At 42.6% G+C, this 16,291-nt stretch overlaps 1 protein-coding gene across 4 annotated transcripts in view; it reads left to right on the plus strand.

Moving 5' to 3' along the window:
- Positions 1-16,291, plus strand: part of PATJ (PATJ crumbs cell polarity complex component) — a 369,444-nt gene that overhangs the window by 300,159 nt on the left and 52,994 nt on the right. For all 4 annotated transcript variants that reach the window (XM_058657334.1, XM_058657354.1, XM_058657340.1 and 1 more), the window contains 2 exons: positions 9,981-10,098; positions 14,340-14,473. In XM_058657334.1, coding sequence (XP_058513317.1) covers positions 9,981-10,098; positions 14,340-14,473 — 252 coding nt within the window. The remainder of the gene's footprint in view (positions 1-9,980; positions 10,099-14,339; positions 14,474-16,291) is intronic.

Below are 16,291 nucleotides of genomic sequence, written 5' to 3' on the forward strand. Positions count from 1 at the left end.
CTTATTCTAAATGCACTCACTTGATTTGTATGTGAGGTCCCTTCTATTACTATTCCCATTTTATAGTTAAAGAAACTGAGGCACAGAGCTAACCAACTAGTAAATGTCACAGCTAGAATCTGAGCCAACTTTGGTAATCCTTAGTTAATCAGGAGAATTCAAGAGCAAAATAAGTGCTATGGAAACTTTTTCTAATCTGACCCAGCCAAAAGTTCCTGACCCAGGAAAAGGTGTGTACGAAGCACAAAATCAACTGTAGATACTTGTGTTTGTTTGATATTTATCTGATAGGTGTGTTTTTAGAATTGTGCAATCAGTTGTAGCTATTTGTGTTTCCTTGATGTTTATCTGATTTGTGCTTTTTTAAAAAGATTTATTTAGTTATATTGAAAAGGCGGATATACAGAGAGGAGGAGAGACAGAGAGGAAGATCTTCCATCCAATGATTCACTCCCCAAGCCTCCCCAAGCGGCTGCAATGGCTGGAGCTGAGCCAATCTGAAGCCAGGAGCCAGGAGCTTCTTCCTGGTCTCCCACACTGGTGCAGGGTCCCAAGTTCTTGGGCTATCCTGGACTACCTTCCCAGGCCACAGGCAGGGAGCTGGATGGGAAGCGGGGCTGCCAGGATTAGAACCAGCACCCATATGGGATCTTGGTGTGTTCAAGGCAAGGACTTTAACCACTATGCTATCGCGCCAGGCCCAATTTGTGCCTTTTGAATTGTTGAATCTAGATGCTTTGGCTGAGCAATCTTCTCTAGCTTGTTATCTTTTTTTTTTTTTTTTGCAAGATTTATTTTATTTTTATTGGAAAGGCAAATTCGCAGAGAGGAGAGACAAAGACCTTCCATCTGCTGGTTCACTCCCCAAGTGGCTGCAATGGCCAGAACTGAGCTGATCCAAAGCCAGGAGCCAGGATCATCTTCTGGATCTGCCACACCGGTATAGAGTCACAAAGCTCTGGGCCATCTCCTGCTGCTTTCCCAGGCCACAAGCAGGGAGCTGGAAGAGAAGTGGAACAGCAGAGGCTCAGACTGGCACCTATATAGGATCCTGGCACATGCAAGGGGAAGATTGAGCCACTGAGCCATCGCATCAGGCCCTCGTTTGTTATCTCACTGACCGTCCACTTCATTCCTCTCAAATGAGCAGCCGTACATCCTGACCCTCAGATGTGTTTGAGTTTATTGTCCTGATAATCTTTTCTGGAAGAGAGAAATTTACCTTGTTTTTATTGGAGTCTCTTGGTTACAAGGGGCAGGACCTCAAATTGACGTTATTTAGATAAAAGGGGAAATTTACTGAAAGAATATACGGTTTTGCATCTAATTTTTCTTTCCCATGTAACTGTAGAATGTGCTGGGCTGGCACTTGACCTCAATGACAGTTGAAACCAGGGACTCAGGCCATGAGGGGTATCTGTCTGCTTTTCCTGGCTGCATCTCTTCGGCTCACCTTCTCCAGTGTGCTGTGCATACAGCTGCCAAAGAGTTCCTGGCCTCTGCACCAGAGAGAAGCTGACTCTCTTCCCTTGGGGCCACTTTGGAAAATCCACAGAATGTTCTTTGGTTGGTTCTGATGTCTGGCGTTGGACCAATGCTGTGGCCAGAGAAAGACAAAATGTTTTGATTACCTAACTTGGAGGCAGAAGTCAGTCAGTTCTGGGGTTTACAGGCTGGGCATCCCTCTCAGTGTTATCAGTCACATAGGATGTGGCTGGTGTGACCTTTATGTCGACCCTTCAGAAGCTCCTGCTTTTGATCAGAATAATTTTCCTGGCTCATGAAATATTTTCTTTCCAGAGCCCAGTGTACACTGTGCTCAGGATAACAAAATGTAGGCAGAATGTGTCATATCAGCTTATTTCATGAAATGAGATGATCTGCCCGTGTTTTTCCGCAACCTTGTTGTTCAGGGATCCTCTGTGTAAAGTCAAAAGCATAGATTGTCCCCAAATTCAGCATTGAAATCACTGAGGGCCCTTTCAGTGCAATAATTAGGAGATTTTCAAGCCCTAAATCCACATTTTAGAAACGAAATACCACAAAAAGTGACCCAAGGTTATGGCTACAGCCCAAAACGTTTTTTGTTTGTTTGTTGTTTGGTTTTTTTTTTCCTATCCCAGGTTCAAAATATACAGGCATGACTTGTTTTGACCTAATGTTGAATCTGAAAATGAAATCACTTAAGGTTGACTAAGAGTCTTGTGTCTGTTGTTAGAAGGAAGTAAACAAGTACTTTCCTTTGCCTGTGATCTACTCCTAAATTAGGAGCAGGGCTCTGGGTGTGTCTGGGTTAAAGGCTGCCTTGACAAATAACTTAGTATCTGTGTGCCTTGGTCACTTAGTTCTAAGTGAAGCTACAATAGGATCCAATGCATGGGTCTGTTGTGTCCCTCCACAACAGACATACCCCGTAGCTAATACATAGCCAATACCTGGTAAGCTTGGCCATCAAAGGCTCCAGAGTAATCCAGGTAAAAAATGGATAATACGTAGGACCCAACTTTCCAAAAGTCTGATTTTTTTTGTCTTATTCATCTATTCTTTTATGAAAAAGGCAAGAAAAAGGGATTTGAGGTAAGAGTGGCATTGTGGTATAGTGGGTTAAGCCACCACCTGTGTCAACAGCATCCCATAATGGGCATTGGTTTGAGTCTTGGCTGCTCCACTTCTAATCCATCTCCCTGCTAATGGCATAGGAAAGGCAGCTGAAGCCCAAGTGTTTGGGGTCCTACCACCCATGTCGGAGACTTAGAAGAAATACGTGGCCCTTGACTTTGGCCTGGCCTAATCCTGGCTGTTGTAGCTCCATGGAGAATGAACCAGAAGATGAAAAGATCCTCTCTCTCTTTCCCAGTCTGTCACTCTTTCAAAATATATATATATATATATATATTTTTTTTTTTTTTTTTTAATTTTGAAAATAAAAAAGAGGGAAACTACCACTTTTCAGACACCTGCTCCCTGCCACACACCTTCACTTGTACTTCATAATTTCTATAGCATTTCTTTAAAAACTTGTCTCACCAGATGTATGTATGAGACAAGCACCAGGGCTCCTCCGAAGGTCCTTCTCACTGCCGTCTCCTACTAGGTCTTTAGGCACGTGTGACAGTCAACTTTGCTCATCACCCCTTCCTTCAGATGACTGTTACTGCAGCCTAGTGTTATGCAATATGATGGTTTCCGGGCAGGACTGCTGCTGACAAACAGCTGAACCAATCTGAACCTAGGTTTTCTGGCTGCTTCTCCAGCAGTCTTTCATTTACAACAACAAATGGTCAGGAAGAATCAAGCCAAATTGGGCCCGGTGGCGTGGCCTAGTGGCCAAAGTCCTCTCCTTGAACACCCCGGGATCCCATATGGGCGCCGGTTCTAATCCCGGCAGCTCCACTTCCCATCCAGCTCCCTGCTTGTGGCCTGGGAAAGCAGTCAAGAACGGCCCAAAGCTTTGGGACCCTGCACCCATGTGGGAGACCCGGAAGAGGTTCCAGGTTCCTGGCTTCGGATCGGCACAGCACCGGCCGTTGCGCTCACTTGGGGAGTGAATCATTGGATGGAAGATCTTCCTCTCTGTCTCTCCTCCTCTCTGTATATCTGACTTTGTAATAAAATAAATAAATCTTAAAAAAAAAAAAAAGAATCAAGCCAAATTACTCATTTCTCTATGTAACAAAGAAATTGGATTTTTAATCTGTAGCTAGGGAAGTCAACTCCTTTGACGCACTACTGGTAAATCCTGGTTTAAAACCAGGTACAGTTACAGATCTACAGGGTCATTTTTAAGTACAAGCTCTGCTTTTGCGTCTGCTGAGGACATTTGATCCATACCTGAAGGGCTGTGACTGGTTGCTGTTTATAAGGCAGTTTAGAATTTTTACTTTAAATATCCTCATGAGTCCAACTGACCTTCTGTATCTTCTTTCTGTTTTCTGCTGACCTTTAAAACTCTCTTTTCTGCCATATGTTGAAGAAACAAATAAGACAAATTTGATTATTTGGAAGGCATCTGAAAAGATAAAATCTGAAGCTCCAAAAACAGTGATGAAATGGATGATCATGCTACAGAAGTGGTACAAGGGAAGACTTAGAGATGAGGTTACTTATAAAAAAAAAAAAAAAAAGAGGATTTATTTGGGCCCAGCATGGCAGCCTAGTGCCTAAAGTCCTCACCTTTCCTCTACCCAGATCTCATATGGGTGCCAATTCTAATCCTGACTGCTCCACTTCCCATCCAGCTCCCTGCTGTGGCCTGGAGAAGCAGTTGAGGACAGCCCAAAGCCCTGGGACCCTGAACATGCATGGGAGACCCAAAAGAGGCTCCTGGCTCGTGGCTTTGGATAAGTTCAGATCAGCTCTGGCCATGTCGGCCACTTGGGGAGTGAACCAGAAGATGGAAGATCTTTCTCTCTGCTTCTCCTCTCTAAGTCTGACTTTCTAATAAAAAAATAAATAAATCTTTAAACCTATGGAAATGAGGCGAAGACGGATATCTGTATTTCATCTGCTGATTCACTCTCCAGATGGTCACAGAGAGAGAGCTTCCAGCTCCTTGTTGATTTCCCAAATGACCTCTAAAAGCTAGTTCTGAGCCAGACCAAATCATCTGGTCTCCCACATGAATGCAGAGACCCAAGTACTTAGGCCATCTTCTACATTCCAAGGCACATTACCTGAATCAAAAGCAGAGTAGCCAGGACTCAAATCAGAACTCTAAATTAGATGCCAGCATTAAGAGCTGCACAGTAAGGGCCCGGCGTCATGGCCTAGTGGCTAAAGTCCTCACCTTGAATGCACTGGGTCCCATATGGGTGCTGGTTCTAGTCCCAGCAGCTCCACTTCCCATCCAGCTCCCTGCATGTGGCCTGGGAAAGCAGTCGAGAACAGCCTAAGGCCTTGGAACCCTGCACCCGCGTGGGAGACCCGGAAGTGGTTCCAGGTTCCCGGCTTTGGATCGGCACAGCACCGGCCGTTGTGCCCACTTGGGGAGTGAATAATCGAATAGAAGATCTTCCTCTCTGTCTCTCCTCCCCTCTGTATATATGACTTTATGATAAAAATAAAATTAAAATTAAAAAAAAAGCGCTGCACATAAACCCACCAAGTCACCATGCTGACACTGAGAAGAGGTTACTTACTTTTGAGTTTGTTCTATGTAATTTATTTAGGAGAATGGTTTTTTAAATGAGACAGGGAAATTTTGGCATTCTTTCACATGACAGAGAATATTAAAATCTAAATATGTGAGCCAATTCTAGTCCTTAAAAAAAATTAAGCAAGAAAACAAGCAGATCAAGTAGTGACAAGGGGCGTGGACTCCAGACTCAGGTATTGTATGTCAGGGTTAAATTCTATGTAATCTAGTGGGGGACTAATGATATGAGGATAAAACTGTAACCTGGTGGGGTACAGATCTAATGAGTGCTTGCTGAATAAAGAGTATGTGAGTATGCCCAGGAAAGAACCCCAAGGAAGAAGATGTCAGATGGCTACTCCAACATGCCGTAAATGGAGGAAGTGTCCAGTCCAGGACATGTGCTGACTAGCCAATACCCAGGGGACACTTAGGAACACATGGTGAGGGCACGATGGTTCAATTAGCTAATCCTCCTCTTGCAAGTCCCAGGATCCCATATGGGAACTGGTTTGTATCCTGGCTGCTCCACTTCCTAACCAGTTCTCTGCCAGTGGCCTGGGAAAAGCAGTAAAGGATGGCCCAAGGCCTTGGAACTCTATACCTATGTGAGAGACCCAGAAGAGGCTCCTGGCTCCTGGCATTGGATCAGCTCAATCCCAACAACTGCAGCCACTTGAGGAGTGAACCAACGGATGGAAGATCTTCCTGTCTCTCCTCTCTGTAAATCTGAATTTCCAATAAAATAAATAAAAATGTGGAGGAAAGCATACTGTGATAACGGCTCACTTCCTTTGCTATCCAGAATGAGCTTGCTCATTAAATACTGCTAATTGCCAGGAACCATGAGTAGTTTTTTTGATTCATTTCTTTATTTAATTCTTTTAATATCTCTATATTACACTATTCTTATTTTTCTTTACATTTTATAAATGAGGAAATTGAGGCTTGAAGAAGCCAAATAACCTAAAGTTTGCAGAATTCTTACTTGGAGAACCTAGAATCACTCCGTCACGTTGATATTGCACTGTACAAGTCACACCTCCTGTTCTCAAATCTGCTTCCTGTCCACCATCTGTACACCAACCTCACCACCTGGGTATCGCTCAGTTATCAAGGGACAGAGTAAACTCATCCTTCTTCCTCTCCCAGTCAGCCTCTTTCCTGCCTGGTGCAGGGCCAATCACAGGTATTCACACCTTGAAGTCAATCATCAGATTATTACTTCTGCTGTTAATTTGCCTATAGAAGTTGCATCCTGGAGCGATAGGGTGTCTGGTGCAGTGGTTAAGCTACTACCTTCCTTTAGCCCTTGACCATTATCACTCTAATCAACTATCATCAAAGATAAATATAACAAAAATTTTTTAAATAAAAAATTTTAAATTTGTTTCAGTGTTAACGTGTGATTTATTATGGTCACTTTCTCATTCTCCTGCCTCTTTTTTTAATATCTCTATATCTGCCTTTCCAATTAAAAAATCAATAAAATACATAGAAAATAAACATCCCTTTAGCTATGTAGTATTTTCATATTTTGCTATTCTCTAAGTGCAGACTCCATTCCTCCAAGGACTGTAGGACTAAATTTTATATCTCACGATATTTCACTATATGTGCTTTTGTTCCTAATCAAGTATCTTAAGGGAAAAATATGTAATATTAGATTTTAGTTCTGAAAGAATCTTTAATACCCCATATAAATCTAGGCATAGGAATACTGGAACCAGGAAATGACAGTTCATTGACTGAAATGACCATCATGTGCTAACTGATAGGTATAAAGCCTGGAACATCTCACTGTCCAGACAGGTGAATAGAGCTTTTTGTGCCTGGTATTTGGGCATTTTTATTGCACACCAAAGCCTATATAAATGGTGTTCAACTGATGAAGCTGGAAAGTGCAGTTGAACCCTGCAGTGCTGCTAACCGTGTCTTTGCTGTTTCAGGAAGATGTGTCCCAGGTGGCTGGTCACGGCATGGTGGCAGATCTGCAGACAGCACTGGAGTGCCCAGTCGACAATGTATGTAACTAGTCCCTCAGATTTGTCACTGCTGGTGTGCCTCATAATCTGGGTCCCAAAGTGAAACACTGATTGCAGTGAAACCAAATACTGTATTACTTGACAGGTTATGATGTTTCTTACAACCTGAAGTCAATCCACAGGCATGTCAGTGATTTTGTGCAAGGTACAGGTTCATTGACTATAAGAATTTTCCTAACATCCCTTTAACAGGGTCCAGTGTGGTAGCCTAGTGGCTAAAGTCCTTGCCTTGCACACACCGGGATCCCATGTGGGCGCTGGTTCTAATCCCGGTGGCCCCATTTCCCATCCAACTCCCTGCTTGTGGCCTGTGAAAGCAGTTGAGGACAGCCCAGGGCCTTGGTACTCTGCACCTGCGTGGGAGACCCTTAAGAGGCTCTGGGCTCCAGGCTGCAGATTGGTTCAGCTCTGGCCATTGGGGTTACTTGGGGAGTGAATCATAAGACAGCAGATCTTCTTCTCTGTCTCTCCTGCTCTTTGAATATCTAACTTTCCAATAAAAATAAGATGAATCTTTAAAAAAATAAAAAAGAAAACAGTACTTTTAGACAACAATGATTAAAAAAAAAACTTTCTTAACAGTCTGAGTATCATCAGTTTGGAGATGATATAGTGTCTTTATAATATAGTGTCTATATACCTGTTAATTGGTTACCATTCTTATTTTATTACTCTGCCATCCTCAGATCATGGCATCTACTTTTTAGTATGGCCAGTACAACTGCATTCCAGCCAGGGGGAAAATAAAAGAAAGAAAGAAGAGCAGGATTGTTCATCTTAAGAGAATGACTTGAACACTACATTCACTTCTGTTTATAGCCCATTACTAGAGCTTAATCTGTAGGCACACCTCAGTTCATGAAAAGTAATCAGATACATAGGTCATTGCAATGTTCAGTGTTTTGGTAATAACTCGCAATTTATCTTTTTTCCACACCTGAATACCTGTTTAAGTATATAATCGGTATTCAATGATGAAAAGATAAGTACCACAGAAAAAATGAGCAACCATAAAACCGTTGCCTAGTGACTTTGGGAAACACCTTTAGCTTGTAGTATGTTTCAACTGCTGTCTTTCTGTTCTGCCTCTTTCTCTTACTAGCTGTGTGAATTGCAGACACATCATTAAACATATGAAAGAGTAATGTCTAACTCTCTTGGTAGTTCTGATGAGTGAATGAACTGTTACATATTAGAAGCATTTTGAAAACTAGAAAACAGTCACACAGTAGGTACACTGTGCAATACTTGTGTTGAGCAGTCTTCAGCTGGCAGAATCTGCAGGTGTTGCCTTGCTGGAGTGCTTTGCATCATTCTCTTGCTAGACTTTAGAGACACTCTCTTCCTTCACTGCCCCACCAGACTCTTTCAGCTGGGACTGGGTTCCCTGGCTGACAGCACATGCAGAAGGCAGATCAAGGCACTGCCTACTGAACAAATACACATTCTCTGGGTTCCTCAATTATTTGCATGCAAATATCTATTGAAGGTAATGTATTCACTGGAACAGAAAAGTCTAGAATGACCAGTTAACTTTCCAGAGCTCATCAGACAAAGGTCCTTGTATTTCACTGATGTGCAAGTTCATTTTCACCCTGATTTCACCATGTCTTCAGTTTTGTTCTTCGGTATATACATTTTCTTTTTTTAATCAAATTTTTTGCATTTATATTTGGTAATTCAAAACAGGCTTTCACAAAAATAATTGTATAACTCATCTTTGTTAGAATGACTCATTGACAGATGCTGCTGTTTAATTTGAAATCCTTAAAAAGCAGCTAATTTAGGATGCTTCTCTAATTTTAAATATTTAAAACTTCACATTTAAATAGGATGCCTTAAATGAAACCAAACAATACTTATTATCTATGACTAGAACTATTTGGAACATTTTATGCAGAATTCAAAGGTTTGCCTGTTAGAGGACAAGCTTGTCAGGTAAACAGACTGTGTGGTTTCTAAAAATACGGTAAAAAGCACTAAGTATTTTCCAGTTGTTTGCAATGGTATTGTATCGTCTTTTTTAAAACTTTATTTTCTTTTTCTATATTTACATTTTGGTGCATTCATTTATTCATTGATCTATCAAGTATTTAATGAGTCCCACAATATATCAGGCACTTAGAATCAAAGGTGAATAGGATATATTCTTTTTTTTTTTTTAACTACATTTATTTCATTTTATGACACAGTTTCACAGGCTCTGGGATTCCCCCAACCCCTCCCCAAACACTTCCTCAAATATATTCCTTTAGATGAACTAAATGTACTTTATTTGTGTACCTAGCATTTAGTAGGCTGTAAGTAGATATTAATTTCTTTGCAAACCCCTCATATTGTTTAGTTATGATACCAAATACCTATGTGACTCTCCTGTGTCCGGAAGAGATGAACAGTGTTGCATTCTCAGAACATTTACAGAATTGAATGATTTTTTCAGTTGAAACACCACAAATGTGTGGACTTCATTTCATCAAAATGAGTGGGAATTGCAAATACTTTCCATCTGCTTGCTGCACCCAGTTTCATATACAGATCACAGTGATAGACTATTGTCAGCTTTTTTCCCACCTCCCTTCTTTGGTCTTTCCTTCAAAAGCCTTGTAGATGTAAAGTTAAATAGGGAAGCATGAAAAATGAGGCAAAAACCATCCCAACTTCCTCTTGGCAACTCTCACCCTATGGGCTCAAAAACAGTGTTGTAGTGCACCATTGTTTTTTGTGAACTGTGCACACCAGAGAAGTTTAAAGTATTATTCCCTTTGTCCTTTTTATTCATTTAATTTTTCCCTTTTTTGTAGGTTGTTAGCCCAATGAAACAACAAAAACGTTCAACGAAAGTCTCCTTTGGTTTGCGGGAGGTATCATTAGCACCGACTCCTTCGTCCCAGGCAGCAGAGGCCGACTTCACGGGCTGCGGTAAGACGGTCCCTGAGCAGGCCTGTGTAACCTGAGCGAACAGAGGGCTCCTGTGCTGAGCTGAGAACCAGGAGTGAGGGAGGCAGGCTCCGTGCTGTCCCCTGCTTCCTGAGCTTTGGATCACACCACTCCCTACCCCCTTTTCCTAGTCTCCAATAGTGGTATTACCTTCTGCTTATTAAATATAGACATACTAGGACAGAAAAGGCCCCCAATAAATGCTATTTGAATCTGAACCTCATGGATTATTCTGTTATCTTTCCAAAAGGTGATGTTTAGATCATAAGTAATGATTACTTTTTAACTATTATTTTTTATTGTTGTTGGTAGATTTACAGAGTGCAGAGTTATAGAGAAGGAGAGAGAGGCAGAGAGATAGAAATCTTCCATCTACTGGTTTACTCCCCAAATGGCTGTAGCAGCCAGGTCTGGACCAGTCTGAAGTCAGGAGCCAGGAACTTTTTCCAGCTAGCACTTGGGCATCCTCCATTGCCTTCCCAGGCCATCGGCATTGGACTGGAAGTATAGCAACAGAAGTGGACTGGTGCCCGGAAGAAATACCAGCACTGCAGGCAGCAGCTTATCCCATTGTGTCACATTACTGGCTCAAGTGATATTTCTTAAAAGTCATATCGAATCCAGGCTTTAGCCATGCATATGTTGATGTCAGCTGTTTGAATACTGTTAACTTTTTTCTTTTTAAGATTTATTTTTATTACAAAGTCAGATATACAGAGAGGAGGAGAGACAGAGAGGAAAATCTTCCATCCAATGATTCACTCCCCAAGTGAGCTGCAACGGCCGGTGCTGCGCCGATCCGAAGTCGGGAACCAGGAACCTCTTCCAGGTCTCCCATGCGGGTGCAGGGTCCCAATGCATTGGGCCATCCTCGACTGCTTCCCCAGGCCACAAGCAGGGAGCTGGATGGGAAGTGGAGCTGCCGGGATTAGAACCGGCGCCCATATGGGATCCCGGGGTGTTCAAGGTGGGGACTTTAGCGGCTAGGCCACGCCGCCGGGCCCGAATACTGTTAATTTTTAATGCTTAAAAAGTTGCTGTTTATATTCTCTCTTGAAATTCCTGGCTTGAATTATGTTAATTCAGAGTTGAAAATAGAATTTCAAAATGAATAATGGGCATTTAAGCTTTACTTTATGCAACTAAAATCAGTTTTTAAAAAATGGATTCTTCCAGACACCAATAGCAAAGCATAAACCTTGCATTAATTTAACAGGTGTGTTTTACCTTTGTGATATTTGTCTTGTATGTAATTTTTATGAATGTTAACTCATAAGATGCTTAGCAAGCAGATATTACTTTAAAATATTAGACTTGATGACTATGATCAGCAAATCTTGGCCAAAGGGTCAGATATAGCCCACCACCTGTTTATGTATGGTTTATAAAACTAAAAAGGGTTTTTATAATTTTAATGCTTGAGAAATTCCAAGTGTCTCTTAAAAATTATGTGAGCTTTGAATTTTGGTGTCCATAGTAATGTTTTATTGATATGCTCACTGATTTATATGTTATCTGTGGCCACTTTCACACTGCTTTGATAGAGCTGCACAGTTGCAACAAAGACTTTATGGCCAGTCATGGTCCAAAATATGTATACTTGGCGTTTTACCAAGGAACTTTGCTGACTATAGATGCAGGTGATGTAGGCTAGTTGAGGTTGGCTAGTATATCACATTTCTGCCTAAATAACAGAAGCATGTCATCCTACAATTTAATCTATGGGCATTTTATTCTTGTGCTCGTCCACGTAGCCAGTGTTTAGAGAGGGCTCTGTGAACTGAGTTGAGACTGATGGGAAAAAGATGTCACCTCCAGTAACTCTTACTGTTTTTTCCCATGCTCTTCCTCAATCAAAGCAAGTCTTAGAAAAGGCAGTTTGACCATCCACTCTTGAGTGCCATTTTTATTATGGATCAGCAGGAAAGATGGTGTGAAATACATGTACTTCAAAAAGATCTAGAGAAACGTTAGGTTTACAACTTATCCTGCTTCTCATGCACCCGTTTTTATTTTTGCTGAGGTGTCGGTACATTTCTCCCTCCTCAGCGAGAGACCATTGGAGTAATTAATGTTTCTGGAGAGGAGCAGAAAGTATTTACCACCAAGACTCACCCACCCAGTCCACCTCACTCGTCTCACAGCCTGTTCCCTGGTGTACGCATGACCTCACTCACAAGCACTGAGCTCCACTGCACGTACTCGGCATGGCCTGCGGGACTCCAGTCCACCTGTGCCCAGCCTCTGACCCCGTTTATCACAGAAGCTATAGGACTGCTTAGAACAGAATCCCCTAGGGCTGAACATGCCTGTTGCCTTTTGTTTTCCAATAAGCAAGATATTTTCTGGATAGAATCAGGTAGTAACCGTTTGAGGCTCGCAGGCCACACAGTCTTGGTTGCAGCTGCACTGCTGTGCCATTGCAGTGAGATAGTGAGCTCTGGGCTTGGTGTAAATGACTTCATGGAGCTGCATTCCATCATAATGCTATGGATGAGCACTGAAATTTGGGGTTTATGTAATTTCATTGTGTCTTGAATTATCACATTTCTTTTGATGTTTTTCAACTATTGCTGAAGACTGCTTAGGCTGCGGGCTCCTTGCTTTTGCATAGGCGCAGTAAGCTTTGTGAGTCTTGTCTTGACTCTGTGTAGGGGCTGCAGCCAACCATGCCAGGACCCTCACCTGTCACCTGTTTACTGAGTTGGTGTTCCCATTGTGTTATAAAACACCACAGTTATTAGTTATCATAAAAGATGGCATTCATGGAGACTGCTTTCCATATACCAGTCTCTTGAAACAATTTCACATCCTGAATGTGTCAACTGTTTAATAACACACATACACATGTATATAGAATTTGTGCTAGATGAAACAAATATTATCACAAATCTTTCACCTATAAACATTGTCCCAGTTTTTAAAAAGACTCAGTCTAAAGAAATGATTTCCCCCCCCCCCCAAAGAAATGATTTTTAAACATAAACTAAACCTTTATAAGGGCCTAGTGCAATGGCCTAGTGGCTGAATCCTCGCCTTGCACACCCGGAATACCAGATGGGTACCGGTTCATGTCCCAGCTTCTCAACTTCCATCCCATTCCCTGCTTATTGCCTGGGAGTGCAGTAAAGGATAGCCCAAAGCCTTGGGACCCTGCACCCACATGGGAGACCTTGAGGAGGTTCCTGACTCCTAGCTTCGGATTGGCTCAGCTCTTGGGGAGTGAACCAGTGGATGGAAGATCTTTCTGTATCTCCTCTTTGTATATCTGCCTTTGCAGTGAAAATAAATGAATCTTTAAAAAATAAGTAAATAAACCTTTATAAAACTGCAATAACTGTTAACAGGATTTTTACTTATAAACTTAGCAAGTAAATCTTGAATGACATGCTTCTAATATTTTTGGCAATATATATTTAAGGGCAAATTTTAGGTAATTATTTTCTGTCACATACTGTACTGATTAAATATTTTAAAATTCTTTTTTTAAATTTATTCATTTTTTATTACAAAGTCAGATATACAGAGAGGAGGAGAGACAGAGGGGAAGATCTTCCATCCGATGATTCACTCCCCAAGTGAGTACAACGGCCGGTGCTGTGCCGATCTGAAGCCGGGAACCAGGAACCTCTTCCAGGTCTCCCACGTGGGTGCAGGGTCCCAAGAATTTGGGCCGTCCTCGACTGCTTTCCCAGGCCACAAGTAGGGAGCTGGATGGAAAGTGGAGCTGCCGGGATTAGAACCGGCGTCCATATGGGATCCCGGTGCGTTCAAGGCAAGGACTTTAGTTGCTAGGCCACGGCGCCTGGCCAAGTATTTTAAAATTCTTAATTCATGCTTTAATTAAAAATATCGAATCACCATTTTTAAATATGACACAAATCAGAATCTTCTGTCATTGCAAGCTTCACTCCTTTGCTCTGTAGCATGTGCCTTTGTGTGCCTAATTATTTAATCATCTTAAAAATTTTTGTACCAGTTTTCATGGTATGTTTAAACTTTAAGATGTCTGAAGTACAACTGAACTTGATAGGTTACAGTCAGAAGTTACTGTTTTCATCTCAGAAATGTTGTAGGAATGCCATGTTCATCCCTGGGCAAATGATCCAGATTTTTCCTTCCTGGTGCTTGTCAGGAGCAGGTGAAATGGCAAACACATGCACACCCTTCATTCCTGGCTGCCCGTCTTGCTCATCTGCAGTCTGTGTCCGATCCTTCTCCAGGTGGCTTCCAGACACCTCTGTCAGTGGACCCTGCAACATGTCCCATTGTCCCTGGCCAGGAAATGATTATAGAAATCTCCAAGGGACGTTCAGGACTTGGCCTCAGCATCGTCGGAGGAAAAGACACACCTTTGGTAAGTTTCCAGAAATTGAACACCTATGCTAACTCTTAATTGAGAGCCTTGTTAGTGCCCAGTGTCCTTTCCCCAGAAGACAGCTTTCTCAAAGGTTGGGGAAAAAGATCACTCTAAGTAAATGTGTTTCAGTGTTCTATCCCACTTTCCAGCTTTCCTTTAGTATTTAGCAATTAAAGATGTTGACTATTTTTAATCAATTCTTATTAGACATAAAAACATCATAACAGCACTTTGAAGTATGGCCAAGTTGGATGACAGACATTGTGGCATAGCAGGTTAAGCCACTGATTGGGATGTGGGTGTGTGGGCTCAAGCCATGGCTACATCACTTTCTGATCCAGGCACCCAGAAATATATGTATGCACTTCTTTAAATCAATGTACATAAATAGTGCCTTTCAAGTAAATAGATCTTTTAAAAATTGACATAAAGAGGCTGATACCGTGACAAGTAGGCTAAGATCTGCCTCTGGCACTGCTAGCCCCTATGGGCGTCAGTTCATGTCCCAGCTGCTCCACTTCCAATCCATCTCCCTGCTGATGGCCTGAGAAAGCCCAGGTGCTTGGGTCCCTGTACCCACATGGAAGACCTGGAAGATGCCCAGCTTCAGTCTGGCCAGCTCTAGTTGTTGCATCCATTTGTGGAGTGAACCAGCAGATGGAAGACATCTCCCTCCTCCTCCATCCCCCTCTTCCAGTTTCTCCCTCCACCTCTTTCTGCCTCCAAAGAAGTCTTATCTGCTGTCTCTGCTCCCGTGGCCTGTACTCAGCTGAACACAGAGCAGCTCTCAGCTGTTGCTCTCGTTTAGCCTTCAGTCATATTTCTTCTCTACTGTTTACTGGTTAGGGCAGGTCCCTTAGCCTTCTGGGAATCTTCTTCCTGGTCTGCTACTGGAGACAGTCTTACCTTGTGGAGCTGCTGAAAGGATCAGAGAGGTGACCTGTATATAGTCTCAGCTTCAGGCCTAGCACACAGGACACAACTGTACATCATGCGTACCTTCTGCACACCTCAGTCTCCACACATGGAAAATGAAGCTTAATAATCCTGACTCATTGGGTTGTACTGCAGATTAGAGATCTTATAAACGGGAAAAACTTTTGTGAATGTGTGTGTGATACATATATACATGTGTTTGTGTAATTGGTATACCACAGCCACTGGGAGAGTATTCAGAAACAACTTGTTGACCCTGAACACTAGGTGATTATCTCCTTCCAAAAGAACCCGTTTCTTTTTTTCTTTTTCCTATGGGATATTATTCCTGGGTAGCGTGTAAACCCTTCTGAGAGCTTTAAAAATCTTAAAAAGTAATAATAAAATGAAAAGTAAAGATATATATATATATATCAGGAAGACAGAGTTACAAAGTGAGGAGGAGGACTGATCCACTCCCCAGATGACTGCAGTGGCAGGAGCTGGGCTGGTCCAAAAGGAGGGGCCAGCAGCTTCTAGGTCTCCCCTGTGGGTACAGGGAGTCAAGCACTGGGCCATCCTATGCTGCTTTTCCAGGCTGTTAGCAGGGAGCTGGATTAGAAGTACACCAGCTTAGGGCCCGGCGGCGTGGCCTAGCGGCCAAAGTCCTCGCCTTGAACACCCCGGGATCCCATATGGGCACCGGTTCTAATCCCGGCAGCTCCACTTCCCATTCAGCTCTCTGCTTGGGGCCTGGGAAAGCAGTCGAGGACGGCCCAAAGCTTTGGGACCCTGCACCCGCGTGGGAGACCCGGAAGAGGTTCCAGGTTCCCAGCATCGGATTGGTGCACACCGCCCGTTGCGGCTCACTTGGGGAGTGAATCATCGGATGGAAGACCT

Source organism: Ochotona princeps, chromosome 2, assembly GCF_030435755.1.
Source record: "Ochotona princeps isolate mOchPri1 chromosome 2, mOchPri1.hap1, whole genome shotgun sequence".
NCBI lineage: Eukaryota > Metazoa > Chordata > Mammalia > Lagomorpha > Ochotonidae > Ochotona > Ochotona princeps.